This window comes from Bufo gargarizans, chromosome 9 (assembly GCF_014858855.1).
Source record: "Bufo gargarizans isolate SCDJY-AF-19 chromosome 9, ASM1485885v1, whole genome shotgun sequence".
Taxonomy (NCBI): Eukaryota; Metazoa; Chordata; class Amphibia; order Anura; family Bufonidae; genus Bufo; species Bufo gargarizans.
Window position 1 is genome coordinate 173,559,767 of NC_058088.1, and position 14,329 is coordinate 173,574,095.

At 48.6% G+C, this 14,329-nt stretch overlaps 1 protein-coding gene across 4 annotated transcripts in view; it reads left to right on the forward strand.

Annotated features, from left to right (window-relative positions):
- Nucleotides 1-14,329, forward strand: part of FLNA (filamin A) — a 118,103-nt gene that overhangs the window by 42,517 nt on the left and 61,257 nt on the right. For 2 of the 4 annotated variants that reach the window (XM_044268710.1, XM_044268705.1), the window contains exon 2: nucleotides 989-1,416. In XM_044268710.1, the coding sequence (XP_044124645.1) occupies nucleotides 1,125-1,416 (292 nt within the window). In that variant the 5' untranslated portion in view covers nucleotides 989-1,124. Of the gene's footprint in view, nucleotides 1-988; nucleotides 1,417-14,329 lie in introns of those variants that run through there. The other 2 variants (XM_044268706.1, XM_044268707.1) reach the window with 1 other exon arrangement.

The window sequence follows — 14,329 nt, forward strand, 5'->3', positions numbered from 1 at the left end:
AGTCCAGTGCCGGAACCACAAGGTTATAGCGGATCGGCAGGGGTGCCCCTTTAATGAAACCTGGGGGGGGGGGCTTTCTTCCTTGATGGAAACCTGCCGGAGCCCAGTATGGGTCAGTGTGGCCATGTAATGGATCTGGCACGCCATAAAATTGGTTGTGAGGAAGCAGAGCAATGGAGTTCATAAACGCAGGTGTGAACAGGGCCTTAGGCCGGTGTCAGATGAATGAATGTACAATAAATCAGGGTATTTCTTAGATATGTCTGTATCTGGGAAAGCTGGGTGACTCCCAGCACTGTTGTCTTAGCACTTCCCCTGTCATCCAGCTTTCCCAGGCTATTGGGAGCCATATTGGGGGTCACCCAGGTTTCCCAGGCTACTAGGAGCCATATTGGGGGTCACCCAGCTTTCCCAGGCTACTGGGAGCCATATTAGGGGTCACCCAGCTTTCCCAGGCTACTAGGAGCCATATTGGGGGTCACCCAGCTTTCCCAAGCCATTGGGAGCCATATTGGGGGTCACCCAGTTTTCCCAGGCTACTGGGAGCCATATTAGGGGTCACCCAGCTTTCCCAGGCTATTGGGGGTGACCCAGCTTTCCCAGGCTATTGGGAGCCATATTGGGCGTCACCCAGCTTTCCCAGGCTACTAGGAGCCATATTGGGGGTCACCCAGCTTTCCCAGGCTACTGGGAGCCATATTGGGCGTCACCCAGCTTTCCCAGGCTACTGGGAGCCATATTGGGCGTCACCCAGCTTTCCCAGGCTACTAGGAGCCATATTGGGGGTCCCCCAGCTTTCCCAGGCTACTAGGAGCCATATTGGGGGTCACCCAGCTTTCCCAGGCTACTGGGAGCCATATTGGGGGTCCCCCAGCTGAAGGTCCTGCTTGCAGGTTGTCAGGATCGTTGTGTTGTCGGGCGTCCCGCAGTGTACGGGGCATCCTGTGAGCCGCCGCTGTCTGACAGCCTCTCTCCATTCTGTCTCTAGGCCCCGCCCCTCAGCCGCCTGGTTTCTCCGCCCCCTCCGCCGGCCGAAGTTAAAATGAGCAGCGCCCACCCGAGGCTCACCCAGAGCGGGACCGCAGGCAGCAGGAGCAGCAGTGCCCGGGGCGGACCCAGCAGAGATGCCGGCCACAGAGAAGGACCTGGCGGAGGACGCGCCATGGAAGAAGATCCAGCAGAACACCTTCACCCGCTGGTGTAACGAGCACCTGAAGTGCGTCAACAAGCGCATCGCCAATCTGCAGACCGACCTGAGCGACGGCCTGCGACTCATCGCCCTGCTGGAGGTGCTGAGCCAGAAGAAGATGTACCGCAAGTACAACCAGAGACCCACCTTCCGTCAGATGCAGCTGGAGAACGTGTCGGTGGCCCTGGAGTTCCTGGACCGTGAGAACATCAAGCTGGTGTCCATAGGTAAGACCCGAGGGGTGCACTAAATACAGAGGGAGGGGGGTGCACTGGGCGTGTGGAGGGGAAGGGGGTGCACTGAGACAGGAGAGGGGGTGCACTAAATAGAGAAGAGGGGGTACAGGGACAGGAGGAGGGGGTGCACTAGATGAGGGGGGTACAGGACAGGAGAGGGGGTGCACTAAATATAGAGAGGGGGGGTACAGGGACGGAGGAGGGGGGTGCACTAAATATAGAGAAGGGGGGTACAGGGACAGGAGGAGGGGGGCACTATAGGATGGGGGGGTACAGGACAGGAGGAGGGGGTGCACTAGATATGAGGGGGGTACAGGACAGGAGGAGGGGGTGCACTAGATTATGGAGGGGGTACAGGGACAGGAGAGGGGGTGCACTAGATATGGAGGGGGGTGCAGGGACAGGAGGAGGGGGTGCACTAGATATGGAGGGGCGGGTGCAGGGACAGGAGGAGGGTGTGCACTAGATATGGAGGGGGGTGCAGGGACAGGAGGAGGGGGTGCACTAGATATGAGGGGGGTGCAGGGACAGGAGGAGGGGGTGCACTAGTGGAGGGGGGTGCAGGGACAGGAGGAGGGGGTGCACTAGATATGGAGGGGGTGCACTGGGTACAGGGACAGGAGGAGGGTGGGTGCACAGTACACAAGATGTTGTGCTGGTGTCCCAGGTGCAGGTGGTCTCCAGTCTCAGTGGTGACGTCCTGGACCTTTGCAGTCTGACGTCTCCTATTACACACCTACACACCGGGGTCTCTCATCCGCTGTATACAGTGCGGTGCTACAAGGAGCGGTAATATTCACATACCTGAGGAGTAGATTGCTAGTGGACTAATTCTACTTTCTGAGATGGCAGGACCTCTCACCCTGAGCAGGTGCCCTAGACCCCGATGCACCATGGGCACTGTCTTCAGTGTTGGTGTCCAGTCTTGCTGGCACTGATGCCAAGTTACCTAGCGTTGTGTAGTCTTACAGTAGGGGTGTGTGTATAGTATAGGGGTTCCTTGCCCTCCCATGAGGCGTTCTGTGTAGGATTAGCACTGATCGGGGAGCATTAGGCGGGATGCTTGATCACGCGGTTGGTGGTCTTCTCTTCAGCGAGTGTCTTGTATAATGATGCCCTTTGGTGTGGCATTCTGTTGTGTACAGTGGCATCTGTAACTGATCGCTGCCCGTGTACACGTGTTCCTCGTAGCTGTTGCGGTGATGACATACATGGCGTTACAGTACAAATAACAAGGCAGATCTTGGCTTCAAAGCTAGTCTTGTCTGGAAGTGCGGCCTCGTGGTCTTCAGATGCAGAAGAATGTCTATCATCCCTGGAATCCCTCGAAGTAAATTGCCCCAATCTGGGCAGCGCAGGGGTCGTGCCCTTGGCGATCCCAGCAGACCCCAGGAATGTGGTTGCTATAGCATTTCCTTAGGATCTCCAGACCAGGCATTTCTGGCCAGGAAACCTATTATGTGTTTTTTTTTTTTTTCTTTCCCCTCCTTATGTTCAGACAGAGAAGGCTCATTATTAACCCATGCCCTGCCACCGCCCATAACTTCCTTTTGATGACCGTCCTGGACCTCAACACCATGTTGGTCTTCCCATGAGTTAAAGGAATTCTCCTGTTTTCCGTGTTCTGTTCCCTTCAGGTTATTTCAGCAGCTTGTGCAGTATTTGTGCCTCCAGGGTATAGTTAACACCCTGCCCCCCCCCCCCCATGAGTTTTCTGGTAATGGACGGGATTAATCACAGCTCATTAAAGGTGGGTGGATCTGGAGAGCGTCGAGTGTTACTCTGAAGATCTGGCTGTAAAACATGATGGGACAAGAATCTCCGTCTTATGAGCCTGTGAGCAATGCCGCTCAGATACGATCCCCTGTAGACATGGGCGTGAAGATTTCGAGGAATTCTCAGAATTTGACTAAGTTAAAAAGGTTAGTCCAATCCCTATAATGCCCCCCTGAATGCCCTGGGCACCTCCATACAGGTTATACTTGCCCCGCTCCACAGCGCCTGCATCGCTCCTGATGCTCATACGGCTGCCGCCCACTCTCCTGCGATACTAGGGAGGCTCGTTCCTGTCGATTGGCTGCCCACCATCGCTGGATGTGTTGATCCGCGTGATGGAGAGATGCAGTGGCGGTTGTTTGGGCATCAGGAGTGATGTGAGTGCCAGGGAGTGGGATAAGTATAACCTGTATGAGATGCCTGGGCATTTTAGGGGAGTATTATACCCCTTTTTAAGGCTCATGCGCATGTTCACAATGGCTATGGGGGAATGGATCAAACAGCTACTCTAGTTTTAGGGCTCATGCACATGACTGTTGGATGTTTTGCAGTTCTGCAAAACATGGATACCGGATGTGTGCATTTTGCGGAACGGCCGGCCCCCAATGGAACAATCCTATCCTTGTCCGTAATGCGGATAAGAATAGGACATGGAAGGCACGTGGAGTAATTTCTTTTTTTTTGCAGACCCATTGAAGCGCGTGGTTCCGCATACAGGCCGGAAAAAAAAAAAAATGAGTGATTGTGCATAAGCCCTTGGGGTGTAGAAAAGTTGCGCATTTAGGTGCGCTAAAATTGGGGACTTCCACCTCCCCCAGCAAACTTGCTATTTTTGTACAAATGAGTGTGAAGGAAGGAGTTTGGACTTCATGGCCCAACACATTTACTAACAGAAAACGTGCTGTGCCCAAAAAATAATTTTCTGGGCATAGACCTCTTAAAGACGTGTCAGACGTAAGAGGCATCGGTCAGCAGATTTGTACCTATGACGCTGGCTGACCTTTTACATCTGTGTTTGGTCCCATGTTCATATTAGGTTTTATTATATGCAAATGAGCCTCTAGGAGCAACGGGGGCGTTACCATTACACCTAGACTCCTTGCAACTGCCGCAGCCTCTGTACTTTGACAGTTGTCGAGATGTTTGCAGTGCCTGACCCTGTCAAAGTGCAGAAGGCCTGGTAGCTGTAGGAGTTAGGCCTCATGCACACAACCGTTGTGTTTTGCTGTCCGCAAATTGCAGATCCGTAAAACGCGGATGGCGTCTGTGCGTTCTGCCATTTGCGGAATTGCATGGACAGCCATTGATTTAACTGCCTATTCTAGTCTGCAAAATGGACAAGAATAGGACATGTTATATATATTTTTTTTTTGCGGGGCCGCGGAACAGAGCAACGGATGCGGACAGCACACAGAGTGCTGTCCGCATCTTTTGCGGCCCCATTGAAGTGAATGGGTCTGCATCCAAGCTGCAAAAACTGAGGCTCGGATGCGGACCAAAACAGTCGTGTGCATGAGGCCTTAGGGAAATGCCCCCGTTGTTCCTAGAGGCTTATTTGCATATATTAAACATAACTTTTCGGGCCTCACGCACGGCGCTAAATGTTCTGCTGGTGAATACAGCAATAAGTGCCAAAGTTTGGCCTCCTTCAGACTATTACAAGTCCTCGTTCACATTTGTCAAGCAGACCTGGCTGCCAGTGCCGGTTTTATGCAAAAAACCATTGCCTGCCGCGGTTTTTGTCTGACGCCAGACAGTCAATGGGGATTCGGCAATGAACTGGAGGATCCGGCAATGCTGGGGCTGGTGAAATCCATCAGGCTGCTCTCTGATGGAGATGTGAGCAAGGACTAATATGGGTGTCCTTTAGTATCTGTTATGGTTGCAAGTTCCTGGCCGGACCACCAGTCTCGTGACCCAAATGTAGAGCATCATAGGTACTTAAAGGGGTTCTCCGGGCTCTTAATATTGATCACTGATCCTCAGTGCTCACCATCTCTCTTCCTGCTCGCCGCTGTATGTCTATGGCAAGCAGGAAGGAGGACGGCACACTGCGCGCTCCTTCCCTTCATACAACTGATTGGTGTCGGACCCTCGCCCATCTGATATTGATGACCTATGCTGAGGATAGGTCCTCAATATTAAAAGCCCGGAGAACCCCCTTTAATGCATAGAGCTATACTGCCACTCGTGAGTGACGCCACAAAAAGTGGTAACCATGTCCATCGCATGAGAAGGTAAGGTGGAGTTCCCCTTTAACTTGCTCTGCTTTGTAGTAGACGTCTGGTTTTCTCCTCCTCCTTCCACAGCGTTGGTCTTCTATCTCTCCTTACACTTGCAGACTTCCTGTGTCCGTGCGCTCTCATCTTGGTGGGCTACCCCACTTCTGTCCTCGGACCGCCTGCCCGTCCTGCAATTCGAGGGCAGACTGGGAGTGAATGGCCGCACCACCACACCCATTCTCCACTACTCTAGCAGCCGGCGCTTTGCATTCTTGTGTTACCACTAAGAAGTGCCTGGACTTGCACACTTGGTTAACCCTTGAGTGCCCAGTGACTTGTGTTGGGTTGCTGTCCCAGGGATAATTGTATAACAGACGCAGCTTTTCCATTTGTCAGCTTAGTTACTCCGTTCACAGAACATACCGCCCAGTGCCTAATCCTCTAAATTCGGTAAGGCTCTGTTCACACTGGTGTTACTGGCTCAGATCTATGTTGCAATGGCTCCTGTCCGGTCCCAGTCACTTTTATAATGGGCTCGTCAGTTGTCGGAGTAGTGCAGCAGATTATGCAGTTGTACCCGTAATAGAAATCGGAAACAATGTAGCGGAGCCCAATATCTACAGCTGTTGTAGAACTACAACTCTCAGCATGGTGACCGGCATGAGATCATGGGAGGTGTAGTTCCGAAGTGACTGGAGACTATTATATGGTGGCTTGAAAAGCAACTCCTTAAAGGGACACTGAGCAAAACTAGGTCATGTCTACCCCTAAGGGGGCGGAGCCTGACACAAAGATGTAAAGAACATAAAGGGTAAGGAAAGCTGCTGATAGAGATATATCTATTTATCTCCCCTTGTATTCCCCCTGAAATAATTCTGGAGCATCTTTTCTATGATCTCTGCTTTGTGTTGTTCCTTCTAGAAATTACTGAATATATCGACCACTGGTTAGGGGAGTGTTCCTACGAAGTCCGACTGTCCAATGCGTATCGGAACACACCCCTCTAACTAGGGGAATGGTAACACCCAATTGTCAATGTATTACTATGTTTCTAGGCGTAATAATAGAGGAACGCTAAAATGCTTCAAAAATAACTTCATACAGAATACAAGTATTTACTAAAGCAGACCTATCGGCGGAGGTGAGGGGTCCTCCTACAAGACGACCCACCGGCTCATGTGACATGTCAGTTTTGATGCCTGTATTCCCCATAAAATCACAGTTCTGCAGTCTGGATCTCTTCTGTGAGATTCTCCTGTCAATTTCTGAATACATGTCCAATTGGATGTTACCATATTCCTTGTCAGTAGTTTGTGTACCCACGGTCAACAGAACAAGGGAAATGGGAACGCCTCTGGTAATGCATTCCCTCCTTTATTCCTCCTGGAAATAAATGAATACATGTAGTTACTAAAGAGGGCTAGAAGTGATGACTAGTATCCACCGAAAAGGATGTTGTCTTGTGAAGGTTCTCATCCAGGTCATGGTATATTAGTAGTAATAAGTCAGGGCAACTGGAATTGTATGTTTGTTTGTTTTTTTTTTTGTTTTTTTGTTTTGTTTTTTCCGATAGTCATCCAACTGGCTTTCTCTTAATTGGGGTGCATTCACATGACCATATATATTTCGCGATCAGCGAAAAGTTTGGATGACCTCCTTCCCCCATGAGAGCGCTACACTCCCCTGTCTATAAGGCCTCATGCACATGACCATATGTATTTTGCGGCCTGCAAAAAAATGGATCCCCCCAAAAAATACGGATGACGTCCGTGTGCATTCCTGATTTTGCGGAACGGAACAGCTGGCCCCTAATAGAACAGTCCTATACTTGTCCGTAATGCAGACAATAATAGGACATGTGGAAACGGAATGCACATGGAGTAACTTCCGTATTTATTTTTTGCGGACCGTTTGAAATGAATGGTTCCGTATACGGTCAGCAAAAAAAGTAACTGACACAGAATGAAAATACGTTTGTGTCCATGAGGCCTTACACCAACGAATTCACTAGCCCCAAGCTAGGTAATTGATGTGCTTATAGAGGAAAAGCTCCTCAACACCAAAACGCAATACACAGCCTATAAATGATCCAAATTTATTCATCACATATTAAATAGTAAAAACCAATAGCAGCAGCTTAAATACACAGGATAAAAAGAACCACAATACATATGTAACATACAAAAGAAACTGACCCCTTTAAGTGGTATGCATCTTTAATCTCCCTTCACATCCCAAAAGAAATCGGGATAATGCCTGAAACTGCAAAGTGCAGCCTTTACGCACAAGTAAACCAGGTATAGATTGGGCTGAAACTGGGCTAGGATCACATGTCAGGAGTATGGCATGTGGTCTGGAATCCAGGTCTTGTAAGACTTGCCAATGTGGGCAATGAGATGTCAAAAAAACAAACTGATATCCCCTTTTAATACTGCTTTAGTTATGGTGGTCAGGCGTTGATTGCATTTGCATGGCAGAAGGTATTAAATGTGATTAAACTGCCTCGAGAGAGGTGTTGGAACAGCATTGTAAGTGGCAGGTAACAGATGTTGCACCTCTGTCTTGTATAGGCTGAACTTTGGGTGGTTGGTCACTTCCAATCAGGTCTGTTCAGTGACTTGACAAGTGTGAAATGGTCCAAGTGAGCGCCCATGGGTATACACTGAACCAGATGCCAAGTAGATCTGGTGCTGGAGTCCAAAGGGGAGAAGAATAAACCTCTTAGCAGAGGAATAATTCCTGCTGCATGGCGGCTCTGTCAGTGGGAAAACTCCTCTCGTATCCGGAAACTGCTTTTGTTCTACGTGTGTGAAGGGGGGGGGGACAGTTTGCAGTGTACAGTTTGGCATTTAGGATTTCTAATGTAAGAGCCAGGAGGAAAGCGGCAACATGTTGTGGGAACAGGAACACATGTGATCTCTGAAGCCAAGGAGAATGAATTTAGTGCTGTATTAAGTCTAAGGAACGGTGACCAACTGGAAGACTAATGTGTTTTCTGCCGGCAGACCGCCCTAGTTAGAGGGAATGACGTGCACGTGGATCGCCTAGCGTGATATCTCCAGGAGGAACATGAGATTGGTTGGATGTTCACGGCTGCACACATAGTGGGGAATTTAATTAGAAGGGTACAGGCAGCCTTCTATGAAACGGTCTACGGACAGTCCATTTTACGACTGTCCGTAACTGCCGAAACAGTACAGACTGCTGGACGACTGTCCGTAACTGCCGGAACCACAGTATAGGCTGCTGTAAATGGCAGCCGGCATCCTGCTGGATAAGATGGTCAGTGACGGATCTGTGTGTGGGGTGTTTTTAATTCCCATGTGTCACCGGTGTTTCAGACACTGTACAGTTCAAAATCAACTTTCAGTGCATCTCCTCATAATGGTCCGTAAAAAACGGATGGCGTCAGTGTTTTTTACAGACCCATAGACTGTAATGGGTCTGACGGCTAAATGGCGCGTGCTTCCGTGCTAAAACCACGGATTTATGAATACGAATGGGTAGATGTGGAGAACAGGCACAGCAGACGTCTATGAATCGCTGACGTGTGACTGAAGCTTTAGATGTAGGTCATCAGAACCCTCAGATTTTGCCAACTGTCTTTGTATGGGGCGTGCCCCCAACAGCAAATGTTAGCTTGCGGATATCAACATGCACAATCCTTTTTGCCTTCAGGTGAGAGAAACCTCCACCATAGGTGTCCCCTCTCCACATGCAGAAGCCAAAATCCAGGAGTGGATCATAAAAGGAAAGAATGTATAAAGGACAGATACGACTTAATTCACTCCTAGCTTTGCCTTCCAAAACAGTGTGCCAAAACCCGACTGTGTGGCCGTACCCCAATTAACACTGTCTGCTATATAAGTATTGGAAATTGCAGAACGGCCATTGTTTAATATGATGTGATACTTGGGAGGTTGCATGCTTCCCCCCCCCTGTCTATACGCGTTCCCCTTCGTATTTCTGCTCTGGTGCCAGTCCAGGCTCTTGGCATTCTTTCAAGTGCGGCAGCTGCTGAATAATCTGCTGAGTGGGTCGTTTTATCCCAATGTCATGGCAACAGCAGCCTCTGGCGTCCCCTTTCCCCTCCAGTCTGGACCCACAGGAGTCTGATTAGAAACCAGCACACCCCCCTGTAATTGCTGATTTGTGCCCCCCTCCTGTAGTAAAGTAAAGGCTGCTCTTTTTCACCATTGACGTCGTAATTAATTTGGTTTGGCTTTTGCATTAGTAGTCACGGTTTGAATATATTTGGCACGCAGAGCCCTCCTTTTGGCATCGTGCACGGGTTTAAGTCTGACTTGCTGCAACTAGGTTTCCTTTCGAGAATCGCCGCGTACAGGCTGTCACCTTTTTGAAACAATGGCAATTTGTAATGGAGTCTTGCGGCTTATCCCAAGAAAAACAATGCAGCTTTCCCAGGTCTGTACAAATAACGATGCAATGTACTTTTGCCGGAGAACCTGTCACCACGAAACGCAGTGCAATGTGCAGGCAGAAGGAGCTGAGCAGATTGATACTAACTAAATTCTCTGCTCAGCTTTCTGACTTCATTTGTACACGGGGGCGTGTAATCAATGATGGCACTTTCTGTGTAAGTGTGTATACAGCGATTTGTCACAGAGATTCCCCTGTGTACATCTGAGCTCAGAGCAAGCAGATTTAAATGTACAAGTTATACTTTTTGCTTAATGATTCTCCAACACAACTTAGAGGACCTTTCACCGATTTATGACCTTGTGAACTAAGTATACAGACATGGAGAGCGCCGCTCCGTTCTCCCGCTATGCCCTCCAGTATCTCCGGTCACAAAGTTATCAATCTGCTCAGCTTCTGTTCTATAACATGCTGTCTGCCGATTGCACATTAAACCTTTTTATTTATGTATTTTTCCCTTCCTTCCCACCCTGCAGACCTGTAAAGAATTATACTTAAAGGGGTTGTCTCATCACAGACAATGGGGACATATCGCTAGGATATGCCCCCATTGTCTTATAGTTGCGGGTTGACAACGGCGGAGCGCTAGCTGTGTCCGTCCCATAGAAGTTAATGGCTGGTCCTGCGCGGTGTGCTCCCATTCCATTCTATTGGGGGAAGGCTTGGTGGTGGCTGGATCAGAGTCTTCCAGCCACCACTTTGTGGGGCTCAGTTCCTAATATAGGTGCAGGTCCCAATCAGAAAATGGGGCATATCCTAGTGATATTGCCCCCATTGTTTGAGACTACCCCTTTTTAACTGCTTTTGTCTCTCCATTTGGGCGCTCTCCACTGCCCTTCCAGTTCCTTCCTCTCAAAGTCCGCATGCATGGGGTCCCCTGTGCTGCTGCAGCCAGTAAAGTGATGAGGTGTCCCAAATGGGCGCATGACCCAGCAAGTGATGTGCTACTTGTGGACATGTCACTGCTGAGGCCCACCGTTGGCTGCAGAGGTGCACGTGATCCCATCCATACAGGTACCAGGAAGCCCAGACAAGACTGCCTGGGAGCCTGAATGGAGTGAGTATCACAGGTCCCACTGGTTTGGGGGTGTAAGGTAATATAAAAAAGAAAATCCAGAACAACCCCTTTAAACTGAAACTTTAGAGTAAGATCTTAGCAGGAACAATCACTCTTCTAATGTATTTGGAGGTGTTCCCAGATGTTGGGAGATGATGATCGGAACTTTGGATTTCCACATTACTGTATATGTTCTTGGGAAGATGAGCAGTTGCCAAAGGTGCCTGACGGCTAAGGATAGGTTCACACTAGGATTTATCAGATCTCTCGGAGAACGGCCTACTGGAGTTCACCAGATCCAGCCCAGTCGTTCATCACCGGGCCCCATTGACTGTAATGGAATTTGGCAGGTTTCTGGCATGATTGCAAGACAAATCCGGCACATTTCCGGCCAGATCTCATTATCGTCACTGTGGTCCAGTGGTGAACGGCCAAATCTGGTGAACTCCAGTAGCCTGTTCTCTTGCAGATGCAATAAATGCAAGTGTGAAACTAGCCTTACTTCCATTTTCCCTATCGAACACATACCTATGTATAGACGGAGAGGAGTTAACTTTTGGACAAGCAGATGTGGTGTGTGTGTGTGTGTGTGGCCAGCCTTGGGGCAGGGAATTGTTATAGGTGGCAGTGTCATCAACTCCTTGAGCAGTTGTCATCTTTTGAACCTTCTTCTAAAATCTTTAAAGCCAGCCATACACAATATACGCTTTGTCCAAACACTGGTTCGGGCGAGAACCGTACCTATTGACTTGCCAGTAAACCTAAAACACGAGCCAAGTTTGCTGGTTTACTTCAATGACTGTTGTATAAAGCCTGTTCATACCTTGTTGGCAGCTGCTCATCTCCCACAAGAACAAAGCATCTGCTGTCAGGAGGCCCTTACACCTTTAGGCTACTTTCACACTAGCGTTTTTGCTGGATCTGGCAGGGTTCAGCAAAAAACCTTCTGTTACTGATAATACAGCCATCTGCATCTGTTATACAACCGGATCCGCTTAATATCTCTAACATACCCAAGACGGATCCGTCATGAACTTCACTTGAAGTCGATGGGGGACGAATCAGTTTTCATTTGTCAGAGAAAACTGATCCGTCCCCGTTGACTTGCAGTTGCGGGTCATGACTGATTCGTCTTGCCCTGCACTTCGGTTTGCTCTCCAGTAGGAGAATGGAACGGAATGCATTTTGGAGCGTTTTGTTCTGTTCTGTTCAGTTCCGTTTCGTCCCCATTGACAATGAATAGGGACAAAAACGGAAGTTTTTTTTTTTTTTTTTTTTTTTCCCGGTATTGAGACCCTATGACGGATCTCAATACCGGAAAATATTTAACGCTAGTGTGAAAGTAGTCAGAGATGGTGGTTGTTGGCAAACCCATTGAAATAGGTGGGTTCAGCGAACTTCTAGGAGTATGGCCAGCTTAAAGGTTCCTCCTTCCAACCCTCTATACTAGACACCGTGCACATAGTCTAGACACCCTGCACATTAGTAGGACCTTCCTGCTAAAATCATCAGGTTTGATTAGCCTTCATCGTTGACTGTAAAGAAGACTTGACACAAGGGGATAACACTTTCCAGTTTCCATCTGCTTTTCTGCAGCTTTCAGGTTGGAGATGTTCCTGAGTGATCATTCCCTGTCCGGTATCTTTTGCTCGGGTCTGTTGTGCCTACAGCTCCAGCTTTAATCTGTACACAGCGAGCTGTAGAGATACTTGGCTCCCCGCACTGTACAGGGTGTGGTCGGCGGAGGCTTTTTATTTTTTTTATTCTCGTTATTGATGCTGCGGAGAACAAGAGTGAAAACAGTCTTTGTTTGGTGCGAAACATCTGAGGCTCTAAGTGCCTTGCAAAAGACCATCATAAGTGATCACATTTTCATAACTTCTCATGTATATCCTCCGTTCTTCTGGACTTTGGGAGGTCTCGCAGTTGGATGGTTTTGTTGTAACTGCAAATGCCACCCTATGACCTCCATAATCAATTATTGGTCTACCAGCTAGTGTTCAAGGAGGGTTCTTCACCAAAGTTCCTGCTGCAATCCTTGACCTGTGGGTTCAGTCTTTACTAAAATATTAGCATTTTCATGGCAAGAAGTCACTTTCCAATAATTTTAGGCTTCCTTTTTGGAACCAGTAGATGCCTCTTCTGCCCATGGCCAGCTTTCTTGCCTAGCTTGTTGCTTTTTGTTCTATGTCCACCATACTTTCATGATGGTATGAAGCTCCTGTAATCCATGTCTTGCCATCTGTCTGTAGGTTCTCTTGCTCCTACAGGAAACTCATGGCAGAGGAGATAAGATGAGGCGGAAAAGGTCTCTTCCTGTTTTGAACCTTGGCGTTTCATCGTAGGTTAGGCTGCTAGTGTTACTGTTCTGTGAAGGACATGCCAACGTGCCCACTCTTTATAGCTTGATAGGGGTTTTCCTATTCAAGCCATTCATCACCTGTTCACACGATGGGTGATAACTGAATGCTGGGTGTCTGAGTCCCCTGTGTAAATGGAGCAGAAGTGCACATCTATGGCTCTGAGAGATACCAGAGTGCGGTAGTCGGTACATGTGCACTGCCGCTCTAGTCACACCATGGATAGTAGGAGAACCAGTAGTTGGACCTCCAGGGATCTAATATTTATGACCTGTCCTGTGGATAAGTGATTAATATTAGTTCTGGTTTCATGCATTAGTGGCATATCACCACCAACCAATGTCACGTAGGTGCTTAACCCACTCCGATCTACAGAATATGAGAGCACATCGAGCAAGCACTGCTTTAGAAGCCATTTTTGAAAAATGCCTTTGGTTATTGTGCCGAGACTTGGTAGACACAAATATTTGGTTGTCTTCACGCTGTTGAACTTGCGTGTAGTTTTCTTTGTTTTCCCTTTGGCTCCTACCGTCGGCTATAGAGCCTTCGCTCCTGGTTGTGTCGGCCCCTGTTTGGCAGCCCTCCTGTGATTCTTGCATCTGTATAAGCGCTCTGCTCGGCCTCCGCTGTAGAAAGGCCAAACTTGTTCTGCAGCCCCCGGGGCTGTACAGTTGCTGCATCCTGAATAGAAACCTTTGTGCTCGTCATGGTTTGTATCCCTCAGCTCTGGGTGAGGAACCCGGGTCTGCTCAGATGTAGCAGGGTAGAAGCTTTAAACTGGTTCACGGCACCGAAGCAGAGGACCGAATCATGGAGTCTTAGACTGGAAAAACTCAAAGCTAGTTTTGCTAAACCCCTATATCCTCTGGAGAGAGAGGATCCGAAGAGTTTGGGGAATGTTCACATGTTCCTGCTATGCTGCATGTTTTTCATTGCTGGTGCGGTAAAATACCACAAAGTGACATTTTTCCAGATCTCATCCACATGCAGCAGAGGAGATTTGCAGTGTAAACTGACTTGTGGTGCAGATTTTTAATTCCATGGCATAG